At 43.4% G+C, this 26,069-nt stretch overlaps 2 protein-coding genes and 1 long non-coding RNA gene across 4 annotated transcripts in view; 2 read left to right on the forward strand and 1 right to left on the reverse strand.

Moving 5' to 3' along the window:
- The first annotated feature begins 1,723 nt into the window (after positions 1-1,723).
- On the forward strand, positions 1,724-4,394 carry LOC121065570. The gene is made up of 3 exons (XR_005817151.1): positions 1,724-2,052; positions 3,880-3,884; positions 4,230-4,394. It is a non-coding gene; the product is annotated as an uncharacterized LOC121065570 (long non-coding RNA).
- On the reverse strand, positions 2,536-4,373 carry LOC121065563 (E3 ubiquitin-protein ligase Topors-like). The gene is made up of 2 exons (XM_040548478.1): positions 3,918-4,373; positions 2,536-3,691 (listed from the first exon to the last, which is right to left on the reverse strand). Exon 2 carries the CDS (start codon positions 3,523-3,525, stop codon positions 3,022-3,024), a length of 504 nt encoding a protein of 167 aa, XP_040404412.1. The 5' UTR covers positions 3,526-3,691; positions 3,918-4,373; the 3' UTR covers positions 2,536-3,021.
- Positions 4,395-7,467: 3,073 nt separating the features above from the next.
- The window catches only part of DNAJC13 (DnaJ heat shock protein family (Hsp40) member C13), a 54,706-nt gene continuing 36,104 nt past the window's right edge, over positions 7,468-26,069 (forward strand). For both annotated transcript variants that reach the window (XM_040548416.1, XM_040548417.1), the window contains exons 1-14: positions 7,468-7,718; positions 14,105-14,185; positions 19,130-19,205; positions 19,706-19,855; positions 20,199-20,240; positions 21,344-21,544; positions 22,599-22,805; positions 22,885-22,980; positions 23,135-23,226; positions 24,015-24,181; positions 24,278-24,357; positions 24,432-24,601; positions 25,457-25,556; positions 25,792-25,899. In XM_040548416.1, the coding sequence (XP_040404350.1) occupies positions 14,118-14,185; positions 19,130-19,205; positions 19,706-19,855; positions 20,199-20,240; positions 21,344-21,544; positions 22,599-22,805; positions 22,885-22,980; positions 23,135-23,226; positions 24,015-24,181; positions 24,278-24,357; positions 24,432-24,601; positions 25,457-25,556; positions 25,792-25,899 (1,557 nt within the window). In that variant the 5' untranslated portion in view covers positions 7,468-7,718; positions 14,105-14,117. The remainder of the gene's footprint in view (positions 7,719-14,104; positions 14,186-19,129; positions 19,206-19,705; positions 19,856-20,198; positions 20,241-21,343; positions 21,545-22,598; positions 22,806-22,884; positions 22,981-23,134; positions 23,227-24,014; positions 24,182-24,277; positions 24,358-24,431; positions 24,602-25,456; positions 25,557-25,791; positions 25,900-26,069) is intronic.

The raw sequence follows: 26,069 nt of genomic DNA on the forward strand, positions 1-26,069 counted from the left end.
GCAAGCACTGCCAGCAGGGGAAGTAGGTATCCACAGTGGGTTATTAAGAAATATCTCTGTAAATCTTTGGGTTCTGGATCTCAGGAGGACCAGGTCTCCTGGTCCTAGGTTTTGCTACATTTTGCATGCTTGCTAGAGCAAAGGATTCTTCAAGTTTGGGTAATTACTCTTCTGCACATTGCAGATCTACTAAGAGTTGTCGCAGGTGGGTAGATAATGTTACTTGCAAAGGTTTAAATATGTGCTTTACATTTCTATTTCTCTTAAGTTACGGTAATAATCTTCTGAAGTTTTACATCTTTACTCATACAATCTGGAGCAATAAATGTTTCTTTTATTTGTAGAAAGGCAGACAACAGATTTGCTAAGAGTCACCTAGAAAAATTGCCTTTCTAATTATTACTAACGATACTGAGTAAATGGCTGAAGTGGTTTGTTGAATATATTATTAGAATAGTATATACTTTTCCTGTATTGTTTCAGCTAATTAGAGCACTGCCTCATTCCTCAGAAATGTAAACCTTTGTAAATACAAACCAATGAAAAATGATTTTCTTTATTTGAAACCTTTATGTAACAGCTTTAATCTGTGTGGGTTTTTTTGTTGTTGTTGTTTGTTTGTTGTTGTGGTTTTTTTTTTTCGGGGGGGGGGGGAAGGCAGTATAGTTAGATGAATGAAAATCAAGATCACGGTTTGGAGTTCAGAATTTCATGATGGACAAGTTTCAGCAAAGTCAAGAACATTTAACTGCTGAAGAGTTCCCTGGGAAATACAAGCTTCTCTCCATGTTTGTTTTATGTAATCAGCAATGATCTTTTGAATATTATTCATTCTAATTACCACCTCTGTACACTTGAGGGACATTTAAAAGAGTTGTCTGAAATCGCAAATAGCTGACCAATCTGTTAGTCTTCAAAAGGGTTTACTTTTTGGGAATGTGAAAGAGATCTAAGCAGACACTGTGCTTTCAATGTTGAGGAGAACTCAGTCTATTACAGAAGAGGTCCATTCAGACTGTTCACAGGTTGTACAACAACTTCTCCAGAAACTTAAAGAAATAATCCGATTCTTATAGTACTTACAGATAAATGCTGCGGGCAACATAAATACTGTTCTAAATAAAAAAAAAAAAAAAAAAAAAAAGTTAGTTCTTCAACACTATGTTCTTTATTAAACCATCTAGCTGTATTTTTGTTGTGGCTTCCCTTGGAAGACAGATAAGCACCACACGTGTACCCTCACTCCCCTGTGGTGGCATGGGAGAGGGAACTGGAAAAAAAGTAAAACTCAAGGACTGAGAGAAAGATAGCTCATAGGACAGAAAAGAAAGGGAAAAAAAAAAAAAAGAGTAATGAAAAAAGAATATGAGAAACAAATGATGCACAAAGCAATTGCTCACCAGTTGCCAAATAATGCCCAGCCAGCACCCAAGCAGCGGAAGTCTGACTTATCACATCAGATTCCTGCCCAGTCCCAGTCTTCAGCACGACCCCATACGGTATGGGACATGGCTCTGGCCAGTTTGGGCCAGCTGTCCTGGCTGCAACCCCTCCCAGCTCCTGGTGCACCCGCAGCCTTCTGGCTGGCAGGGCGGTATGGGCAGCTGAAACCTCCTTGACTCTGTGTAAGCAGTGCTCTGCGACAACTAAAAGATCGGTGTGTTATCAGCATCACTGTCTTCTGAAATCCAGAACCCAGCTCCATACCAGCTACTGGGAGGACAGTGAACTCTATCCCAGCTGAAACCAGGACAGCCTCGTGCACCTCCCAGTGTTCTTCTACCATCTCCTCAAAAGCATCCCTGAGTGTGCATTTTACGGAATCCTGCTTCTGACAACAATGAAGTTCATGCCGTGACCTTCCAAAGGTTTGAGCCCTTCAGGGATGCCCCCGGCCTGCGGGCGTGAAGAGATGGCAAGTGGGAGTTGGTAGGATGCTGCAATACACAAGGACACGGAGGCTTTCTTTGCTGAAAAGTTTTCTTTATTACACAGGGCCACAGACCACCACTAGGCAATATTCTGTGATTCAAGGCAAGCATGGAGAGAGGTGTCGGGCTAATTAAGAAAAGCCATCTCGGAAGAGACCGAACCCAGGAGTGGGCCCCGGGGGTGGGCGCCAAGGAATCAAGAACAAAGTGTCACTTCAAAGACATGAGACTCCCATCAGAGAGTTCAGAGTCAGCCGGGCATCCCCAGCAAAGGTTCAATGGATTTAGCATGTCGTGTAGGCAAGACCAATTTGTGCAGCACAGGAAGGTCTGAGGGAGAGAGGCGCTCCATTTTGGGTCGAAAAGGAGTCCTTTTTCTATCAAGAGAGACAGAAGAGGGCAGAGGACACCACCTCCTTAGAGCAGCCAAAAGCCGCTGCTAATTTCTGTGTTTCACCTGAGACAAGCGATAGACACCGATGCTTCCTAGTCTCTGAGAACGGCACCTTTCCCAGAGCCATTCCTCCTTCTCAGACAGTGCGTTGCTCTTGTAGTTCCTTGCTTTTGCCCTTGGTGGTGGTATCTTCAGGAAGTCTCATGGTTCTTAGGTACCCTTAGGCTGCACTTGCAGGAGGCCAGCAGCGCCTTCCAAGGGTGCTGCAGGTTGCCAGGCCCGGTTCCCCAGCTGGCAGGCGTTCTCTTCTGGCAGGCTTTTAGGAGACTTTTGCTGTCAGCCTTTGTCCCAGTCGGGCCAGGTCACCTCTGTGGCTGCTCCCATCCCCAACACTTTCCCATTCCCACGTTGACTTCTCATCCCCCAAATGACTTCTCACCCCCAAGTCTCACTCGGGGACCCGCCACCCGCAGCCGCTCCCCATCAGGAGCAGACATCCCCAAACCAATCTGTGGCGCAGGCAGCAGGAGAGGGCTGCGTTCAGTACCCCGCTCCCCCCGCCCCTCCCCCCCCTTCTGACCGATGCAGGAATAAGTGCAGGCAGAGGCTTTGCAGGGTGGAAAAGTTGTAATTTATTCCTGGGGTAATTGTGGCTGCCACCCCCAGCGCGTCCCCAGGTGAGGCGTGGCCGCCTGCTCAGTTGCGGGGCCTGGTCTGCCGGCCCGCGTGGTCGCCAGACCCCGGCTCCTCCTGCTGGACCCGACGTAGCCACTCTATGTCCTCGGTGTCGTACCACAGGGACAGTGGCAGTCTGTGCCTGTCCTGTCCCAAGCGCCAGGAGCGGCTGCGGACAAGCTGTCGCGCTTCAAGGGGGCTGCGCTCCCTGCGCCTGGGCGAGACGCTGTGGGAGCGGTAGCTTGAGGGGCTCCTCTGCCGCTGCTGCTGCTGCTGCTGCCGCCCCAGCCGCGTGTCGCGTTGGAACATTCTTCGGGGTCGTCGGGCCAGGCGCACAACTGCAAGGATGGGCCCGCGGCACAGCGGGCAGGTGTCTCTTTCTGCGGCCCAGGCCTGGATGCACTGCAGGCAGAAGGAGTGCCTGCAGGTGTCCACGCAAGCTGTGTTGGACAGCTGGTCCAAGCAGATGGGGCACGTCTCGTCCCCGGGGGCCTCCTCTGGCTGCTCCTGCTGTGGCTGGTTCATGGTGCCTGCAGCCGCCGCGACGTGGAGCTGGTCGTCCTCTGGGGGAGGCTGCCCTGGTGCCAGGCGCTTAGCAGCAGCCTGGGGTCTTCAGCACTTCCCTTGCCTCGCGGGTCGCCGGCAGGACCTCAACGCCTCAAGTGTCACCAGCGTGCCACCAGGAACACTACTGCAGATAGAACCAGGAAGAAAATAGAAAATATTGTAGCAGCAAACAGACATCAGCTTTCTAGGTTCAAGCAAGTTGTCTAGAGTACTGTAGCTGTCAACATTCTGTGTATGGATTGCAAACATTGCTATTAGAATGGCAAATATGCTTATGATAGGTTATACTTGGCAAGACTGCGCTTAGGACAGATGAGGTACAGAGATGTCTATAGATTTGAGACCATTACCGAAGGCCCTCGATGGCTTGCGTGCAACAAGACTGGCTTCGCGTGTGCCTCTTGCCACACCTCCGCCTCTCTCTCGCCTTCCAGCCGTGGGACCTCGAGCTCTCGACTACCACCAGCCGGACTGGCCGCAGGCACGCTGCTCAGGGCACTTATAGCCAGCCACCTTTTGTGAGGCCATAGGGTGACATCAGAAGGGTCTCCGGGTTTCCCTGATGGCAGCACTGACAGAGGTCACCTGACCGTTGTGAGACAATGCTGACGTGAGATGGCTGCTCCAGGCTGACAGAAGCCAAGCATGGAGAGCGGTATCAGGCTAATTAAGAAAAACCATCTCGGAAGAGACCGAACCCAGGAGTGGGCCAAGGAGTGGCCCCTAAGGTATCAAGAATAAAGTGTCACTTCAAATACCTGAGACTCCCATCAAGTCAGTGCTGCCATCAGGGGCACCCCGAGACCCTTCTGATGTCACCCTATGGCCTCACAAAAGGTGGCTGACTATAAGTGCCCTGAGCAGCCCCCCTGCGGCCAGTCCAGCCGGAGGTAGTCGAGAGCTCGAGTTTCCACGGCTGGAAGGCAAGAGAGAGGCGGAGGTGTGGCAAGAGGCACATGCGAAGCCATTCTTGTTGCACGCAAGCCATCGAGGGCCTTCGGCAATGTTATCCAATATACAGACATCTCTGTACCTCATCTGTCCTAAGCATAGTCTTGCCAAGTATAACCAATTATAAGCATATTTGCCATTCTAATAGCAATGTTTGCAATCCATACACAGAATGTTGACAGCTACAGTACTCTAGACAACTTGCTTGAACCTAGAAAGCTGATGTCTGTTTGCTGCTAGAATATTTTCTTCCTGGTTCTATCTGCAGTAGTCTTCCTGGCGGCACGCTGGTGGCACTTGAGGCGTCGAGGTCCTGCCGCCAACCCGCGAGGCAAGGGAAGTGCTGAAGACCCCAGGCTGCTGCTAAGCGCCTGGCACCAGGGCAGCCTCCCCCAGAGGACGACCAGCTCCACGTCGCAGCGGACGCAGGCACCATGAGCCAGCCACAGCAGCAGCAGCAGCAGCCAGAGGAGGCCCCCGGGGATGAGACGTGCCCCATCTGCTTGGACCACCTGTCCAACGCGGCTTGCGTGGACCCCTGCAGGCACTCCTTCTGCCTGGAGTGTGTCCAGGCCTGGGCCGCAGAAAGAAACACCTGCCCGCTGTGCCGCGGGCCCATCGTTGCAGTTGTGCGCCTGGCCCGACGACCCTGCAGAAGATTCCAACACAACGCGCAGCTGGGGCGGCGGCAGCAGCAGCAGCAGCAGCAGCAGCAGCAGCAGCAGCAGCAGCGGCAGAGGAGCCCCTCAAGCTACCGCTCCCGCAGTGTCTCGCCCAGGCACAGGGAGCGCAGCCCCTCCACAGAACGAGAACTTGTCAGAAGCTTCTCGTGGCACTCGGGGCAGGTTGGGCACAGACTGCCACGGTCCCCTCAGGATGACGACATCGGGGACACATCCTGGCTGCACAGGGTCCAGCAAGAGCAGCTGGGGGCCGGGGACCATGCGGGCCGGCAGGCCGGGTCCTCCTGCCTGAGCAGGCGGCCGGGCCTCACCTGGGGACGCGCTGGGGGTGGCAGCCACAATTACCCCAGGAATAAATTACAACTTTTCCACCCTGCAAAGCCTCTGCCTGCACTTATTCCTGCATCGGTCAGAAGGGGGGGGGAGGGGCGGGGGGAGCGGGGTACTGAACGCAGCCCTCTCCTGCTGCCTGCGCCACAGATTGGTTTGGGGATGTCTGCTCCTGATGGGGAGCGGCTGCGGGTGGCGGGTCCCCGAGTGAGACTTGGGGGTGAGAAGTCATTTGGGGGATGAGAAGTCGTCATGGGAATGGGAAAGTGTTGGGGACGGTAGCAGCCACAAAGGTTTAAATTGCTCAGTTGTTTTATCGGCCTCGCGTGCTAAGAAGATTCAGCTCTATCCACAAAATCCAGGCTGAAGAAGGAACACGGTGCCTAAAGTAGAATTTAAATAAGTTAGCTGAGTTTGTAAAAGATCAAAAGTGCTGAAGCAGTTAAACAGTGACTGAGCATGTGCAAAACAGAAAGGAGAGAAGTACAAGATGAAGAAGATTATGAGCCTTCATCAGAAAGCCCCCAAAGTGCAGCCACCAGAGGTTACTGTGCCTGCGATAGCAGGAGGGACAATATGATAATTAGGTCTGAGAAACCATTAGCATAAGTCCTGCCCTTTCTTGTGAATTGCATGAATGTGTATGTCACTGTACCATAAATAAGTACTCCTTGTCTTGCTTAGGTGTACGTGTTGTAGGGAATTATTCCCCACATAACCCAGTGCTGTTAATAAAGAATACCTGCTTTCTAATTCTCCAAAATGAGTCTTGGAAAGCTACACTGCTTTTTGCGTTCCGCCATTGATAAGGACAGAACAAGAAACTGAGGAACAACTTATCACCTGGGAAGGTGGAAATTGGCCAGAGACAGTGGGAACGTGACTGAGAAACCTAGGGTTGTTTAGAGAAAATCTGGATGTCGCACTGTGGAGGGGCTGCACTCCCTGCGCCTGAGCGAGACGCTATGGGATCAGTACCTGGAGCTGCTCATCTGCCACTGCACAACCCCAACTACAGCGCTACAGGCTGGGAGATGAGTGGCTGTAAAGCTGCCTGGCAGAGAATGACCTGGGAGTATTGGTTGATAGTCGGCTGAACACGAGCCAGCAGTGTGCTCAGGTGGTCAAGAAGGCCAACAGCATCCTGGCTTGTATAAGAAACAGTGTGGCCAGCAGGACTAGGGAAGTGATTGTGCCCCTGTACTCGGCTCTGGTGAGGTTGCACCTCGAGTACTGTGTTCAGTTTTGGGCCCCTCCCTACAAGACGGACATCGAGGTCCTGGAGCGTATCCAGAGAAGGGCAACGAAGCTGTTGAAGGGCCTGGAACGTAAGTCTTACGAGGAGCGGCTGAGGGAGCTGGGGTTGTTTAGCCTGGAGAAGAGGAGGCTCAGGGGCGACCTTATAGCTCTCTATAGGTACCTTAAAGGAGGCTGTAGCAAGGTGGGGGTTGGTCTCTTCTCCCATGCGCCCGGTGATAGGACGAGGGGGAATGGGCTAAAGTTGTACCAGGGGAGGTTTAGGTTGGATATTAGGAAGAACTTCTTTACTGAAAGGGTTGTTGGGCATTGGAACAGGCTGCCCAGGGAAGAGGTTGAGTCACCATCCCTGGAGGTCTTTAAAAGACGTTTAGATGTAGAGCTTAGTGATATGGTTTAGTGGAGAACTTGTTAGTATTAGGTCAGATGTTGGACTAGGTGATCTTGGAGGTCTCTTCCAATCCAGGCAATTCTGTGATTCTGTGAAAGCGGGAACAACAGCCCCATCTATCGGGCTCTTGGAGCCCCAGGAGCCGGGCACTTGGGAAAGCCACCTCCCCTCAGCGCCTGGGCAGCGCCTCCCCGCTGCTCCCGGCCGGGCAGGGGCAGGGCAGGGCCGGGCAGGGAGCGCGGGGCGGAGAAGGACGGAGCAGGGGCGAGGCGGCCGCGGGAGGAGGAGGAGGAGCGGGCGCGGGCTTCATCAGCTGACCGCGTCCCGTGACGGGCCCCGGCCTGACGGCGGCTGCGCCGAGAGGGCGGTCTCGTAGCCGGAGCTAAGATGGCGGCCTCCAGAGCCAGGCTCTGAGCGGGGCGGAGCGGCTGCCGGGGCAGGGCGAGGGCGAGGGCTCCGCTCAGCGGCCCTTCACCCTTATCGCTGTCAAGCGCGGTGCTGGTGGGGGTAGGCCCGGGCAGCGCAGGCTCCCCGGCCAGGTAAATCGCAGCGGCGGGGGACGGGAGGACGAGGAGGAGGAGGCGGAGGCGGCGGCGGCCGCCCTCCCTCCCTCCTTCCCCAGCCCCGGGCGGGGCCGTTGGGGCTGTGTGGGGAGGGGGGAGGGGCAGGTGAAGCCCCCTTGCCCCCCGTGAGGTGAGGGGTGGGCATGGCTGTTTCCGCGGTGAGATACGGGGGTACCCGCTCCTAAACCCTTCTCTTCCCGTGCCTTTAAGTAGGAGGAGAGAGGCTGAGTGTTCTTCTAGCCTCAGCCTGCCTGGTGTTTCACTGTTCCTCTGGTCCTCACGCAGCTTCTGTAGCCGCGGGGTAGGTGTGTCCTCTTGCTTGGATGAATGCTGCTGTGGCCATTAAGAAGCGAGTCCTTCTCTTTCTTTTCCTGGCCTCAGATCGAAATATTGTCGTTGTGAAATGCTCTGGAAAATGATTTACGAAGAGTGGGAGAGATCCGGAGGAGGCTTGCTTTTACAGAAATGAGATTTGTTTATCTTTTGAGCGGTAATAGTATGCCTGAAGAGCATGAACAGAATTAAATGTTTGTCTTGGAAAATCTGCTTTTCATGTTCTTATTTTTTTTTTCCAATTTTTTAATTTCTTCCCTTGGTTCCTTTTCATTTACTTGTTCCTTTCTGAAATTTGTAACAAGTAGTTGTACTAGATGGCTTTCCGTCTGCAGAGACCCGCCAGCAGCTTTCAGGGTAGGTTCTCCTGTCAGGTGCTGCGCACCTCCATAGATGTCCCCGTGCTGGGGGGCGAGCTCTGTGCTGGGAAGATGTTGTCTCAGTGCTGCAGTTCCAGGTTTTGTTTTGGTTTTGGTTTGTTTTCAGCTTCGTGATGTCGAGCTGTGGGAATGTTTGAGCATGCTTCTTTGGAAAACGTAGGCAGATAAGTTTATTTGGAGTCTTCCTGTGAATGCAGTTACTTTCTGCTCTGTAGCTGCTTTTGAAGTTAAGATCATCTGAAATATATTTTTCCTTTTCCTCTTACACATTGTCACAAATTGGATTGTGGCTGTATCTGAAAAGATAAAATTTGAGTAGACAGTTGCTTTGTTTCCTATTATTCTGTGCTGATTAAGAAATACTGCGTTTCAGAAAATATTCAGTGTTTTAGAACTTAAAGCTTTGATTTCAAAGAACTTTTGCTTCTGGCTGATTAGAAGCTGCTTCCTTAGGCTACTTGATTGTAGATAGATTTATAGAGAAGGAGGAAGGCTGTCCAAGGGAGTGCTAGTTTCATCTTTGAACTGAGGTAGGAGTTGATGTGGCTTAGTTCACAGTAACAACCCCAATATTATGGATATAAAAACAGTGCTTGGCTCTAGCCAGCTTCATTTTATAGATCTGCATCTTGGTTTGGTTCCTGACTGATATAGATTGTGAAGTGCCAGAACACTTAATGGAAAGGAATCAGTGATTTCTGGCTATTGCTGTAAGTTCTTCCACTTGAAACAGATTTCTGAGTGCTTGGAGACTCAGAGCTGAGTATCTGTCCCCATGCTGCATAGACTTTCCAGGAACTTTACCTTGCATTTTAGCCTTGCTGGAATAAACTTCTAAAATGATTTCATATTTATTACTTGCTCCTCTGGGTGTCATGTGGTATTCATCATGGTTTCCAAACTCTTAGTTGTCCTGAGGGACTGAATCACTGCATTTCTATGTCTCAAGCGGTGTGCTAGAGACTGGTTTTAAAGGTCAGATCTGTTTCAGACTGAGCTAGTAACTTTTCTTTTAACCTGGGTTTAGAGCTCAGTAAATGAAGCTTACTGACCCAATAAAACAATTCTTCAGCTGGCATTCAACTGTGTTTTGATGTGTTAAATATTCAACTGTTCTACTTTTCAGTTTGCCTCTGAAAAGAGTGTTCTCAAGTCAAAAAAAAAAAAAACAAAACCAACTTCATGATTATCCAACTTCATGATTATCCAGCCTTACTAGTAATACATACATAATGTATTACAGTACATAATGTACAGTATTGTATTACAGTACATAATGTACTAATACATAGTTTAGCCACCTTGACATATCTCTTCGGAATACAATTCTGTGACTGAAAGGAACACTTCTTAAAAATCCATTAGTGAGTAAACGCTTGTTCTCATACTCAGCTGTTTGGCTACTGGATCAGGTTGGTTCATTGAAAAAAGTCAAAAAAAAAAAAAAAAAAGGAAAAAAGAAAGCCAGTATAGACAGAAAAGAGAAAACATGTATGGAATAATCTGCTTATCCTCCCCAAGGGAGTGGGAGCAGTCAGCTGGCGGATGGCCACTAGTGTTACCACTGTTGTTTCTGGTAGTAGCACGACTGGCATTCTCAGTCTTCTTGCATCCAGGATTAGCAAAGGCAGCGATGCTGCTGTGACTGTGGCAGTCTGCGCTAATTATCTTTTAAGGATTTGTGTGGGTCTCATGTCCTTCTTATCTTGCAAGAAGGGCTGTGAGTCCCTGTGCAAGAGACGAACAAATCTCGGTTTCCGAAGCTAATTATGCTGAGTACTTTAAAAGCGGAGTCTTTATAGGGAAGAGTTTAATGTTTCTTCAAGAATCTGGCCGAAAGTGAAACTGCCAGTTAGTCAACATAGCAGTGAAAGAGGTAGATTAAACCTAGACAGCTAAAACATTTCAGTGCAGAAGAACTGCATAAGTAATGCCTCCAAAATCTTCAGTAGATGTGTAAATGACAGGAATTTGATACTGGAATGTCTAGCTAAAAAATACGTGTGTAGAACCACAGATAGACAGAACCTTGTTCTTTATCAGTGCCTTGCTTTTGCTTCTGTCCAATTGGTCCCTGGTTTTTATCCTCTTAGTATGTCTTCTCTCTCTCTCAGGAAAGTCACACTTCAGCTTTATGTATAATCTTATCAACGCTTCTACCCTCCAAGCATGATGGTGTAATAGAATAATCTTGTTTGGGGCCCTGCAGTGCTACCTTAGCATTGGTTAAACCTTCATTTAGGAGAGAAATGGAAGTTTTCTAATAGCGTAGGAATAATGTAGCCAGGAATAAAGCCAGTTGAATTCTGTACTAAACTTTGAACCCACAGCCAAACTTCTGACTTTATGCTTAAGCATCCCTTAGTTCAAGTAATTACAGCTATGCCTATCGCTTTGATGCCTGCAAAGTTACAGCTTCATTTCTAACTCTGAAAGTATTTGTTTGAGATTGACTCGTCTCTGTTTCCTGAAATAGATTCTGGTTTCCCAGATGGTAATTCTGTCTGAAGGATGTGAAATACTGGAGAAGTGAAAAGTATATGCAAGTTGAACACAGCTTGTGTAATGCACCTATTCATGTAGCTTAAACTCGGAGGCAGGGATGTCCTGGCAGCAGTTCAGTCTCTTCAATTTTAAGGGTTGCTGTTTGTGGTACATGCAGAACATGAAGATGCAGTTTCAATTCTTCCCCAAAAGCTGTTCCACTGCTACTTACAGTGCTAAAAGAACCAGAAATAAAAATATTGCTGAACTTCTGTATTGTGTATTGTAATTAGCTTTTTGGCTAATCAGGTATTGGGGGAATGAATATGCTAGGCTCAAAAGTGAAGTTCAAAGTCATGGATTATATTTTGCCTGCAGGAACCTCAGATTGTTTTGGCTATATTCCACGTTCAACCTGCTCTCTCCCTCAAACAGATGAAACATGTTTTTAAAATACTATTTTTGAAGTTATTGTTGCCTTTAGTCCAGTGGAAATAGAACTGAACTAAGCATTTCATATTAAATTGAGAGATGTGTATAGTATATCCAATAGCTGTGCTGCAGTATGTTCAAAACAACTTCTGAATTTCTGATTTTTCTATTACTGGATGCCCCAGGCACTAAATCACTAAAATTGGCGACTTATTGTCTTGGATGCTGTTTAAAGTGAAATGTAGCATCTGACTTTAGAAAGTTGACTGACTTGACAAAAAATGGGATTATCTTAGGTGCAGGAGGAAGAGGTAAAGATAACATTAAGAATATTCTTTTGGTGATTTAAAATGGATAAGCAGGTTTCTATCACTTACACTGTCAATATGGCTAATCTTTAATAAAAATCTGATGTGCTTTGCAATGGTAGTGATCGTCCTATTTCAGGTAATAGTTACTGTGTGTGAGTAAAGGGAGGTAACTTTTGTGTTTCGTGCATCTAAAAGGCTGACATTAATCTTGCCCTTACTGTGGAACCATAGACAACTGCAAAATAACTGCTGAACTTTAACACAGCAGCTCAGAACACTAGGCTGTTGTTAGCCTTGTTCTCTGTTAAACAGCAGGAAAATGTATCAGTTAATTCTTGTGCACTAAATCTTGGCATATTTTGCCTTTCTGGTGGTCCTCTCAGTAGGAAAAAAGGCTCCAATTGCTGTCAAGTAGCACAGTGAGTAAAGCCTCAAATCTTAATGATTGTAATAGTTTTAAAAAGTCAGGTGGATTTCTCACTCCCACTACATACACAATACTTTATGTATCAGTATCCTGAGTCTAGTTAGATGCTGGTGTCGGAATTAATAGAAGCTGCTGGTAGGAACTCACAAATGAGTTTTTCTCAGAGCAGTATAAAAGCTAGATGTTTGCTCTGCAAGTGTGGTAACACCTCTCTTTACTATAAAGCAGGTGGTGTTCGGGTCTGGGAGACAACAGAGCTGATTCAAGTAGGCTGGTGCTGGGAAAACTGTGGAGTTTACAGATAAATAGAATTTACAATCCCGTGCTTAGTGGAGTTTTAAGTTTATATTCTACTTGCTGATACACCAGTCAGTGTCAAGAAAACAGGTTAAAAAGGGAGATATGAAGCTTGTGTCTGGCACTTCCTTCTGAAAGCTAACAATAAAAACACAAGTGCTGCACCTAAAGGGTGCCACTATACAGCAAGCTCTGTATAGTTTGGACTAAGTGTACTGTTTTGATGCTATTCATGGAAAAAATAATACAGCATAGTTCTTAAACAGGAACAGTGCTGCAGAACATCTTAACTTCTCCTGAAGCTTCTCTTCGAAAAGCTGTGTTTAGAGAATTTAGCTTGCTCTAGGTCAATTGGATATTAACTCTGGAGAATTTGACTCAGATTGAGTCACTGAAATATGTAAATGCTGGTTTTGTCTCTTCCCAGGGGCAATACCACAAGTTCTTTTCACTAGGTGGTAGTGATGGTGCTGATTCTTCACCTGAGGGAAGGGATTCTCTCATTCGTTTCAGTCAGGCTATCCATTCTTCACGTTCATGACTACATAACCGCTACAGTCTTTGCTCAGAAAGAAAACAGCCTTAAGTTGTAGAGAGTAGAAATTAGCAATGACCTAACATTACAGGTCAGCCATCTCAGAATGAGGAAGCTTTCTTTTGCTGAGTAAGTAGAATTATTTGAGTGCAGAAAGGTAGCTGGATTTGTACTCTATTTACCGGAATACCATGACTGGGATTGAGTTACTTCGGCATTGCTTCAGGCAAGCAACGGATGTGAATTCTTGCCTTTTTGTATAGTGTGATGTTTTGAGGATGCTGCTACAGTAGTACCAGTCAGAGCAATCGAGCAGGGAATCATGTTTTGACGTGTTCAAAAATAAAACTGATGTTGTAGCAGTAAACTGGGAGTAACGATTTCTCTCTGAAGGGCTTTGCATGTATAATAAAAGCAAAGTGAAGTAGAAGGAAGCCTAACTTCCCAAGTACGTGGCGTGCAGGAGTTGCAATCATAGAAGAAGGTATTTAGCAGCTCCTAAAGTAATAATACAGTTAAGCAGTCGTGGGCAAGTTTCACTAAATTCCTGTGTTTAGGGAGTAGGCATTCATGTGTGAAATAAGCATGTCAAGATGTTAGTTGTGGAATTGCTTAAACTTTTACAGTACAGAAAGGGTACTCTTTAATCACACTGCTTGGCTAATAAGTTTCTCAACTTCAAATTCCATTTCAGACTGGAAAATGCACTGTTCTGTTTTTTTTTCCATGTTTTTCCTTACTGTCTAAAAAATGGCAATAGAAATCTGACTTAGTTTAGTTACAAATGTAGGGTACTCTACTGGAATCATCTTGGTGTTAAAACTGCCGGGAATTGAGTGTTCTGGAGATAGCATAAAATGTGATTGAGTGTGCAAAGGTACAGGAAAAGTGTGATTGTAATAAGGTAGCAAATGATGGGGAACAAGTTCTTGTGCCCTTATGCTGTTTAAAAAGTAACTGGTATAACAAAATCGAGGGGAAGTAATTCCTGTTCAACTCTTCAAGCACTTAATTGATGTATTGTTTGCTAAACAAGCATTCTTAATATCTTTGTGGAATTGACAGAGCAGCAACTTGAGTGTCTTAAAGCATATTGATGACTAGTGAACTTTGGTTGTAAATGAAAATCGTGAGTATAAACAGGATGTCTGTCTTGTTTCCAGGTCTTCGCACAAAATGAATATAATTAGAGAAAACAGAGATCTTGCTTGTTTCTACACAACAAAACATTCATGGAGGGGAAAGTAAGTAATTTAACATTTTTTTTCTAACGTTGTGTGTGATATTTCTCCTCTTCATTATTGGATTTATCTGTGTAGTTCCTGTAGTCATAGGTGAAAACTGAACTAAAGGCTCCTGTTGCTCTGAACTAGCTGTATCTCAGTAGAATCAATCTGGATTTCAAACATTGAGTCTCAGCCTTGCCTTTGCGCATGTTCCCACACTTCAGTGTAATACTTAACATGTTGTGTAATAGATTATCTGTTAAACTGCTAACTGAGATTATTTGAAGACTTCTGTTGCTAGAAATACACTTCATCCCTGTTGGAGGTCTCTTAGATCTAAAAATGAATCTTCCATGGTGCTTCTGTCTACAAAAGCTAAGGAACCTCTTAATAAAACTGTCCATTAAGCTCTCATCTGGTTGCTGTTATGCTGTTATGTTTGGAGTCAGCTGTTAAGCACACTTTTTGAAGCTGCACAGGAATTTCTTTGGTATCCTTGCCCACCACCCTTCTTGTGTGCATAGTAGCTCTGTGGAATATCGAGATTTTCTGCCTGTTACCTGAACGTCAGCCAAAGAAGGTATATTGTCTGCACCTCGAAAGAACAAGTTCTGTTTTGTTCTGATTATAATACCTGAGTGATGATGTCTGAATCTTTGGCCAGCTAGCTGAAACTGGGTTTTTTTGAATTCTTGTGGGTTTCACCCAGCAGGTAGCTAGACACCACACAGTCATTTGTTCGCTCCCCCCCACCCCAGCAGGGTGAGGGAGAGAATCAACAAAGATAAAGGTGTGAGAAATCATTGGTTTAATAAGCAAGGGGAAGAAGAAAAAGTGATGCACAATGCAATTGTTCACTGCCAGCCAACCAAAGCCCATCCGGTCCCCAGGCAATGGCAGCACCCCTGGCCGACTCCCTTCAGTTTTATTGTTGAGCATGGTGTCATACGGTATGGGATAGATATCCCTTTGGTCAGTTTGGATCAGCTGTCCTGGTTCTGTCCCATCCCAGGTTTTTGTATGCTCTGAGCATACTTACTGGCAGGGCAGCATGAGAAGCAGAACAGTCCTTGACTCAGTGTAAGCACTGTTCAGCAACAAACAAAACACTGGTGTGTTATCAATCTTGTTTTCATCCTAAATCCAAAACCCAGCACCATACCAGCTACTGTGTAGAAAACTAGCTCTATCCCAGCTGAAACCAGAGCATAGCTTCTAATGATATTCTGAATTCTTCCTAAGAAAGAGTAGGAATATTGGGAAGAAGGATGGGATTGCAGAGTGGCAGCTGCAAATATTTCTCAATTGAGCTTTGAAGAATCATGAAATTGCTTCAGTGTCTAATCAGAGCTCTCTATCTTTCTGAAGCAAAAACTAAAGTCCTGGATAGTTCAGAGTTCACGGTGGACTGGGCAGCTCTCTTGAGGGTGAAATCTTTCTTCTTTCAAGGCAGATTCTTGAGAGTGATTTGTAATAAATACTTACATTTACCTTGCTAGAATTCTGGTACATGTGTAAATCAAGTCTTACCTAAGATCCACATGCTTTGGATCCCTGTGGGAATAAGGGAATAAACTTGTCTCCTTTAGTAACAACAAAACATTATGTTGGGGTAGAATGTTAGAATTTCTCCCTCTTAATCTTTTCATCCCTGCAGCAGAAAATATCTGGTCTCTTCCCATGAAGTTTCTGTGCATATCTGTAGATTTGGCATGCATACAAATTGAGCCATTTAGTGTAAGAGCACACAGTGCTCAAATTAGGGCTCTTGCACAGTGCCTTCCATTAAAGATCCTGCTCCTACATGACGCATGCTATTGAAGTTACAGTAAGATGATCTCAAACCTTGGTAGTGTTCTCGTAAGGAAGAAAACTCACTGGCCTTTCTTTTTTTTTTTTCTTACACATAACGAAAGGGGAAGAATTATCTAGTGAGTAGCTGCTGCTTGTTATGTTGCAGTAGAAGCTTATATTTGAATACTTAAATCTACTCTTCATAGTTGCAGACATGGAATACTACTGTTCTGAGCACTTAAGTCACACAGTTCTCACAATGTTAACATCTCCTGTCATGCAATCCATATAACTAATTTTTGAGAAGTACTTTACTGCTCTGTAAAGTGTTGTGCATTGATAACATGGAAAAGAAAGAAAGCAGTAATTTAATACATAGTGCTGAATGGGCCTGAATCACTGAGTATTCGCAGGATTTAACACTTTGAGTGGGGGCTGTTTGCATGGCAGTTACAATATTTTCTAGCAGTACAGATGATGATGCTTGAGTTGATCTGTTGTTAGTGGTATGAAATAACTTATCAATCAGGAGGAACCTGCGTTAGGTAAATGTAACTTCTGACTTCAACAGTGCTTCTGTGAAAGTAGTGAATAGGCAATAGTTGATAGGAAGAAAGAATATTGCTTCAAAATCTTATTCTTAAAACAGCATCACTTTAGGCTGCAGTAGTTAGAGGGAATTAATGATGAAATCTTCAAAGCCTGGAGGTATAAATAACGGGTATTTCTATATATTAATACGTATAGGTGAAGGTCTGGTCAAGAGCAACTTTAGGTTTTGTGTAGGAACTGACTTCTAAGTTGCCTCTGTTCAGGCAACAAGAATTGGCTCTTCTGAATTTCTCTAGGGAGAGGAAGGAAATGATAAATGGACAAATCTGCTTCTGTCCAGTGTTTGTTTGTCACAGCACATGTTAGGAATGCTGGATAAGAAATATGCTTCCTACATCTTGAAATATAGGCTTGAGCATGAGTGGGTGGGGAGGGAAGGAAGAAGCTGTCGTGTTTGTAAGCTGGTCTTCAGATACGTGTGATCACCTCAGATCTGTCTTCTGCCACAAAGCACTGTGAAGCACTTCAGTTTAAGTGAGCAAATAAAACCTTAAACAGTTCTTTATTGCTTGTGATAAGTTTTTAAGAAGAGCATAAACAAGCTTTATTTGCAAATCCTGTAAGAGACAGAAAACCTAAATTGTGCAACAAAAGAAGGAGCAGTCAGTTTGTTTAGAAGATTTTCTTGTATTCGAAGAACTGGAGCATTCATTGACAGACCGAATATAGTGGAATTATTAGCCAGGGTAACTTCAAATGTTCTGCTTCATCGCTATGACTTCTCTTGACCTGCTTCTTAAATGATATCATAACATCCTAAATAAGAAAAAATCAACTATATGGGAAAACAAGTGGGTTTTTCAAATAGATCAAATCTTTAAGGTGGCTGTTCAATATTGCAGGTTTTCTAAGCTTTGAACAAAATAAGCACTTGCTTGAATTGCTAGATAAACTCCTTTGGGCCAGCAGTGATTTGAACTCACCATTTTATTTGAAATAAAATTGTTGAAAATGGTAGGGAATGAGGTTTGTGAGATCGACTGTGTCAAACAGATACACTTGACCTTGCTAATATGAAAAGAGAAAAGGTAGGTCAATTAACAGATCTTCAGAGCTACTCCTTCATTAACTGCAGTAATTTATCTGAAGGTCATGCAAGCTATTGCTTTTTTTGCAGCCCTAGTAGAAATCCTTAGTCTGATCTTGTGCAAAAGTGATGGCTTGCGCTACAGACCTGGCAAGTGAGAGAGGAGAGGGGACTGACTGTAGCGCCCGAACACTGGGAAAGAGGGAAGAAAGGATCTGCTCCTCGATGCAGTGTCTAGTATGGCACAGATCCAGAGTAGTTGGTAAACAGTTGCTGGAACTGGCTCTGGCTCTGGTTTGGCTTGGCTTTCTCCATAGGTCTACTTCCAGACAGAGCTACCCTAAAAGAAGTTTGTACAATCAGTAAAGCATTAGTAGTAATCTGTTTCAAATTCTGATTACTTACGTTTCAGAAATTTGAAAGTAGTCTCTATGTAAAGAGTTGGTTCAGGATACTGTGCAGATCATGTCTAGGGAATTAAACCATGGTAAAGCTTCCCTTTTGCGTTTATATACATATAAACTACTTGGCTTTAGCTCATGCTTCTTGTTCCTGATGTGCCTGAAATGCAAATGACTGTCTTGCTACAGCTGTTCTTTATGCACTATGACAGTCAATCATTAATGTGCTTGTACACTGATGTACAGTGACTAGCTGCGTATTGAGCTATAGCTGCAGTGATCAGAGTCAGGAAATAATAGTCTTAGTTTTCCTGAAGGTGGAGAAAAATAGGTTTGGTCATAGTAGCACTGACTTGTTAAAGTGTTGTGAGCAGGTATGTAAACTGGATTATTTCACACTACAACTTTAGTCTGAGACAGCTTCAAACACAATCTTTAGAGTATTTGCAGGAATTCTTTTTACCGTCTGTTTTCTTTTTTTCTTTTTTTAGTATTTGCATTTTTTTTAGAATTTGTGCTGAAGAGAAGTAAGTAGAAAGGTGCTGGTTATTTCTCCCTGCTAACTGAGGACGTGATGCGTGGGAATGCCACAAAGCTGTCCAGGTTCAGACTGGACATGAGGAAAATGTCTTTATTGTGAGGGTGGTCAAACACTGGAGCAGGCTTTCTAACAAGGTGGTTGACACCCCACATCTGTCAGTGTTCAAGAGGCATTTGGACAATGCCCTCAAGAACATGCTTTAACTGCTGGTTAGCCCTGAAGAGGTCAGGCAGTTGGACTTAATGATTTTGAAGGTCCCTTCCAGCTATCCTAATCTATTCCTATTTATTCTGATCTGTGTTGGTAGCACCTTCTACTGCAAGTTGCAAGGGTCCTAATAACATAGGAAAAAATACAAATAAGGAAATTCATCTAGCAGTGTTTAACTTCTATAACCCCTTTGTGGGTATACAGAACAGAGTATCTTAGCGTATTATAAGGGTAAACTGAACTAACAATTTAACAAAGAAAACTTCATATCCATTGCCTAACAATGACTTGTATGTAGTATCTTAACCTAATTTCTGCAGTTTGACAGGACTTTTACTTGATTTCTGGGAAAACTAACACACTCTTCCTTATTTTAGGTATAAGAGAGTCTTTTCAGTTGGAACCCATGCCATCACCACATACAATCCCAACACTCTAGAAGTTACAAATCAGGTAAATATCCTTTCCTGAACGTGGCTATTCAGAATTGATTTCTGACTTCTGTTCACTATCCAGAGTGAATGACATCAGACTAGGTAGCTTCTGAAGACAGAATGCCAAGATCTGAGTAGAACCAGAAGATACAGCAGCTTCTACAAAAACAAGCATAACAGAAAACTGTTGTTCCCTTCACTGAATCTACAAAAAAACAACAGTTTTTGTACATTTAGGCAATTTGTCTTTATTAGGTGGTAAGTAATAGCTTGCTTTTGGATGTGCTGTTCTGAGTAAACTGGGGTAAGGTTGATCACTGTAAGGCTCGGTCCCTTAAGGGAGTCAGGACACTTACTTACTTTGTAGAGTATCAAATAGGAATCTAAAGCTGTTGTGTAGTGTGCCAGCTCTTGTCTCATTACAGCAACTTACTTGGTTATTATAGATGTTAAGGGGTTTTGAGTAGAGATGTAGCTTTAAAATGACTAATTTTAACCTAATTACTTTCAATTGTCTAGTGGCCTTATGGAGATATCTGTAGTATTTCTCCTGTTGGAAAAGGACAAGGAACAGAATTCAGTCTAACTTTTCGCAAAGGAAGTGGAAAAAAGTCTGAAACTCTGAAGTTTTCCACAGAGCACAGAACAGAACTCCTTACAGAGGCACTAGTAAGTTTTTTGTCTTCAAACAAGCAGTAAGTACTTGGTTATCATTACAACTTGTAGTAGTTTACTATGCTTTCTTTCCTTACATTAAAAAGTAGAGAAGCAAGTTGTCTTTTGAGCTCTTGTGTTGATGCACTTGATCTAGTGTCTGCTGCAGCAACTAGTGTGTGTGATTCTCAAGTATTAAGTAAAGCTACAAATACTGGATGTATTAAACCAGTGGAATGGTGAGTCTTCAGTGAGCCTTAGTTCAAGTCACTTAAAACAGTGCTAGCTTATATTTAGGCTTTCTGGATAGATTGGCTATGATATTTGCATTCATTCATGATTTTCTTTTTTTAAACAGAGGTTCAGGACAGACTTCTCAGAAGGAAAAATCACAGGACGGGTGAGTATCTGCTGTGTCTGGATCATGTGCTATTTAAAGACTTCTACAGTGTTGTTCTAAGTTATGTCTTAAGTTGAGTAGTGCTATGTGTGCTACTTTAACTCTTCTAAATTTGGATCTGAATTCTCTTTGAGAAAATTCAGAATTTCTTCAAAAGCAAGAAGAATCCCTTGAATGGTAGAATACTTGAGTTCTCTTCACTTGCCCTTAGCTTCTTGCTGGTACGTGTAATGAATATTATTCCTGAAATAAAGAGCTTTGCCCCATGGAGTTCTTACTTGGAGGAAAGAAGGAAGAAACATAAGCTATGATTCAGTATTCAATGTTTACAATTTCCAGCATTTTTCTTTCTAACTCCAAGTAGTTTTCTGCATAACACCCTGAATGCTTGGTCTGAGTATATTGTTTCCAGGGAGGATTTCTTTAGGTTAGATTAAAGACGAGACTGCCATTTAATGAATCTCAGTAGTATGGTAATAAGCAAGGCAATACACAGAGCTGGACCTTGTACTTGTTTTTACAAGTACAAGATACAGAAGATATCACTTAAAGTAACTTGCATTGCACAGTAAGTCCTCAGTGATGAGCAGAGTAACTTTGCTGGAATATGGAGGTTCTTTTTGTCTTACTAAAGCCAGCAAAATTAAGGTCCTTTGTGAACTGCAGTAAGTCTGTATTTGTAATGGAGTATGGCTGCAGAAGATGAAAAGCTTGCACTATAGCAATAAGGTTTCCTTCAATTAATCTTAACTGGCTGAGTAGCAGCGTCTTGTGCAATAGGTATTTCCTTATATCTAACCACAGATGCACATATTCTGTGACTAGACTACTTTCTGGAGTAAGAGAAACTTGCTGCTTGGAGTCACTGTCTTGGAGTTGCTATTTTCTCTTCAAAATGTGGTGTTTAAGTGGTGACTATTGTGACTTCCTTGCCAGTAGGTAGCTACTTTCCTTTGATTCATAGTGTTACCAGTATAGATAAGTGCACTGAGGGAAGTGGTATGTCGTCTTGAACTTTACACCCATGCTGCCTACTAGATTGGAAAACAATTGCTGTGTAGTAAAGGCATGTGCGTGATGTCTAAAAGTAGCTCTCACTGCAGAGGTACAACTGTTACAAACATCACTGGAGTGATACGAGGAAACCTGTGATTCTAGAAGTGACTCCTGGAGGTGTGGACCAAATTGATCCTGCAACAAATAAAGTCCTGTGCTCCTATGACTATAGAAACATTGAAGGCTTTGTTGATATTGCTGGCTATCAGGGAGGCTTCTGTATCCTCTATGGAGGATTTAGTAGATTGGTAAGTATTAAAATATTTTGGAACGGTGTTGGGATGTTTATAGCTGCATATTCAGTAATGAAGCTTCAGCGTAATTTGAGCATAAAGTATGTGCACCTTTAGGATGCAGCTGTGGATGCTTGGCTTGCAGGCAGGTTTTAAATCCTCTTTTCCATACTAATGAGAAACTAGTTAATACGTTTTGAGAACTGTGTGCTTTTTCTAATTGCATGTAAAACTACAGAGTGTAAAATACACTTTATATTTGTGTAGCAAACATAAATGAATGTGGACATGGGATTTGCTGACAGTTCACAATTATGGGAGTGGTAGGCAGTTATTACTAATCTAATCAATGGAGAGATACTATTCAGAAATAGATTAATCTGTAGTGATGCTGTCTTTCTAGGTTTTGATCTGATATTCAGCAACTTTGCTTGGGAAGTGCTTGCTGCAGTGCAGTGTTGGTTTAAAAGCTTTAAAAGGGTTTCTGTGTCCTGTATTGCAAGTAGCTTAAATTAGCCTTCAGATATTCACAATTGCTAACTTAAATATAGCTACTTCAGTCACTACAAACAATGAGTAACTTCTCTAGTGTTTCCCTTGCTCTTGCACTGTGGCATGCTTTTCTCTGGCATAAAACCATCAACATATGACAAGCTTTAGAGCTGACCTAACCTTACCTAGCGAAGCTGGATAGAGAAGCCCTATGGATAGCTCATGGGGCTGCCACACTGTGGTTCCCTCTGGTTCCTCATTCCTGCCAGGCTCTTCAGATTTATTGCCGAGGGTGGACAGACAGGTCATGAAGCCCTTTGCTTCAATGGCATGCTAGTATGTAGGAGAGAGTCCTTTAGGATTTTTTTGAAAGGGAAATGTAAATCTAATAGCCATTCTCTTGTGTAATAAATACCTTTTCTCTTTATGCTGTGCATTTTGTAAGGCAAGTCCAGCTTGCCCAGCTGTTGGGAAGATTCTCTACTGTTAGGCAGGTGTATAATGGAAGATTACATCAGGAACCATGATTTCTTGAGCTATGACACATATTTCACTTGTCTCCTGTCAAAACTTGCAGCACCTGTTTGCGTCTGAGCAGAGGGAGGAAATTATCAAAAGTGCAATAGAGCATGCTGGCAACTTCATAGGCATCTCTCTGAGGATAAGGAAAGAATCCTTAGAATTTGAGCAATACTTGAATCTTCGCTTTGGAAAATACAGCAATGATGAATCCGTAACGTCTTTAGCAGAGTTTGTTGTTCAGAAAATAACTCCTAGACACTTGGTAAGGATATCACACGTAACTTACTCACTTCCTCTGAAGTGCTAGAAATTCTCTTTTCTAACATGCCCTTTTTCTTAAGGAACCTGTGAAAAGAGTACTAGCTCTTACAGAAGCTTGCTTAGTTGAACGGGATCCAGCTACCTATAACATTGCAACTTTGAAACCTTTAGGCGAGGTAAGAGGCGAGCTTTTTTTTTTAACAACTCTTCAAGTAGATCTTCAAGTAGAAGCTCTAATAATAAGAATTTGATGTACATTAGATGGCCTTAGTTTATGGAGTAGAAAAACAACGTGGCTCTGTGAATGTGATCCTTCTCTCTTCTTTTTAGGTATTTGCAATAGTATGTGACTGTGAAAATCCCCAGCTTTTTACCATTGAATTTATCAAAGGACAAATTCGGAAATACTCTTCAACAGAAAGGTAACTGGAGCTCCTGCGGGTCATGAGTTCAAATGAAAGTTGCCATTGTTGTGCTTCTAGTCTCAGCTTCCATAAACTGTGACTCTTGGAGGTGTTAGCTTAAAGCCTTGATGTTCTAGTGGTCTGCGACTTACAAATCCAAGATGTGTTACAGCATCTAAATCTCTTCCCTTTATATGTATCTAAACTTAAAGTCAATCTGTCCTGAAGTTTTCTGATGACCCCATAAAGGTGTTGGACAGTTAAATACATCTTGTTTCTTCTAAGCAATCTTGCTGTATGTATGTGCTTGGTTAGGCTGTATATATGAGAAATTGAAAGAAAACATGGAGTAAGGAGTGTTGAAATGTGAAGGCTGCCAAGCCTTTGAGCTCTCTGCTTGACATGGTCTTAGTTGATTCTATTTAAAACAACCAACAGAAAAGCCATCCTGCACTTGTAGTTGTAATGCAGTGTAATCCTGCTGAGTGAGGTTTTGCAGAAAGCAAGGGGAAGAATTGACTTGCAACACATGTAACACATTCACAGGTAATCTGGAATTGATCCTTTAAGTGAAAGGCTGCAGCTGTCTACATGTGGTGTAAAACAGCTCTGTCCTTACAGTGAATAAAGGAGCACTTGAAAATTAGATTTCTTCCAGAGGGGTAGCTGTTAGTCTTGGTGGAGATTCAGAGTATTGCTGCTGTTCATCTTGTGCTTGATTTCTTTTTTTGACTATCTTTCTTCTTTGTTCTTTGGCACCATTTTTTTGATCTAATTTTTATTGGCGTGTCTTTTTCCCAACCCAGAGATTCTCTCCTAGCTAGCTTGCTGGATGGAGTTAGAGCCTCTGGTAACAGAGATGTGTGTGTGAAAATGACCTCCACGCACAAAGGACAGCGTTGGGGATTGCTCAGTATGCCTGTAGATGAAGAAGTAGAGAGCCTTCATCTCAGATTTTTGGCTGCTCCTCCAAGTAAGCTAATGCTTATTATGTGGTTTTATAGTGTTCTTTTAAATATCCAAATGCTTAGTCAGAAGCTGTGTACTTAACTTTTATGTCTTCTTCCAGATGGTAACTTTGCAGATGCTGTGTTCAGGTTCAATGCTAACATTTCCTACAGTGGAGTACTACATGCAGTTACACAAGATGTAAGAGTAAATCCCTTACCCATCCTCTGATTATGTTGTTAATGAATAAATATTAACTCATATTTCTTAACTAGGGTCTGTTCTCGGAAAACAAGGAGAAACTCATTAATAATGCCATAACAGCATTGCTCTCACAAGAAGGAGATACTGCAGCGTCTAATGCAGAGCTTGAAAGCCAATTCCAAGCAGTAAGAAGATTAGTGGCTTCAAAAGCAGGCTTCCTTGCCTTTACTCAGCTTCCAAAGTAAGTGAGAAGTCTCTTGAGCTCAGAAGCAGTAGGTGAAAACAATTCTTGAGCTTTTTATACCTGATCTTTAAAACTGAGAATATGGCCTAAGAAACACTTCTGAAAGGCTCTGTACAGCATTGCATCTAGTAGAATGAGCCTGTCATCAGGCTTTATTGTATATTAAGAATTCCAACTTATAATTGGCATGTAAATCTGATGTTTTTCTTAAATATCCTCTCCCTTAAGAGTCAAGTGTAGTTTAGATTTGTTTCCTAGTCAAAATACTTCTAAAATGCACCTTCAAGTGTCCTTGAAGTAGTCAGTTCCACAATTCTTAAAGTATGTTGATGCCATTACTATCTTCAGTTCAACACAAGATAAAACTTGATGTTAGAAAGCTGAGTTGTACTCCTACAGTAAGTACAGGCTTCTGGGATTTTGTCTTAACTGGCTAACATAAGGAAACAGGAAAAACTGCTCAACATTCTTCTACAGATGAAATTTTTCAGAACACTTCTGACTTCAGATGATGGGGCAGCTGAATGATGTGAAAAGTAACATACATAGCCTGAGACCTTTATAAGGTTCTGTGTGTTTTTTGTGAAGTGTTCTGTACTATCACTATGCTGTAACTATACAAATATGCTCTGTTTTCATGAATGTGCTCTCAGCATATTGTTAACAATGAAGTCTAACACTAATGTGTTCCTGCCAAAGAATATCAAATTTTTGTAAACTTCAGGGTTCTCGTTTGCCAAATACAGTGGGAACAGGCCACTTTTCTATGATTGGACTTCTGTATTAAAACTAAGATCTCTTTTCTCTCTCTCTAAAATTGGTGGTTTTGCTTTTTTTTCCCCCTTTCAAAAGGTTTCGAGAACGATTAGGAATGAAGGTTGTGAAAGCCCTCAAAAGGAACAATGATGGAGTAACCCATGCATCTATTGACATGCTTTGTGCTCTTATGTGTGTAAGTATTAAATTGTAGACAGGTGTGAACTGCAGACTAAAAGATGTAGAAATAGGGACTGCACTTCAACTTGCAATGTACTCAAATATAAAGTAACTTGTGCTACAGTGGTTTCCTGGTGAACTTGAAGCTGCTGTAGTATGAGCTTTTCTGGATTCAGTGTGTGGCTTTTGGACTAGAGCTGTTAAGAATTGAGGGTTGAAATGTGACTGTATTGTGAATACTTTTTTTATAGCCCATGCATGATGACTATGACTTGAGACAGGAGCAGCTGAACAAAGCTTCCCTTCTTTTTTCAAAGAAGTTTCTAGAAAACCTACTAGAGAAATTCAATTCCCATGTGGTAAGTCAGATTTTGAAATGGATGGTTTTTATAACTGTTTTTCCTAATTAATGCCAAAGCATTTTGAACATACTTAACTATATTGTCTTCGTTCCTGGAATCAAAATACAGAAAATACGGCTGTTTAACACTGAAACTTGTTCTAGATTGCTTTGGGTCTGGGCAGGTTA

This window comes from Cygnus olor, chromosome 2 (genome assembly GCF_009769625.2).
Source record: "Cygnus olor isolate bCygOlo1 chromosome 2, bCygOlo1.pri.v2, whole genome shotgun sequence".
NCBI lineage: Eukaryota > Metazoa > Chordata > Aves > Anseriformes > Anatidae > Cygnus > Cygnus olor.

Coding starts and splice junctions, on each gene's coding strand:
- LOC121065563 (XM_040548478.1), bottom strand. CDS start 3,525: ATGAACCAGCCACAGCAGGAGCAGCCAGAGGAGGCCCCCGGGGACGAG.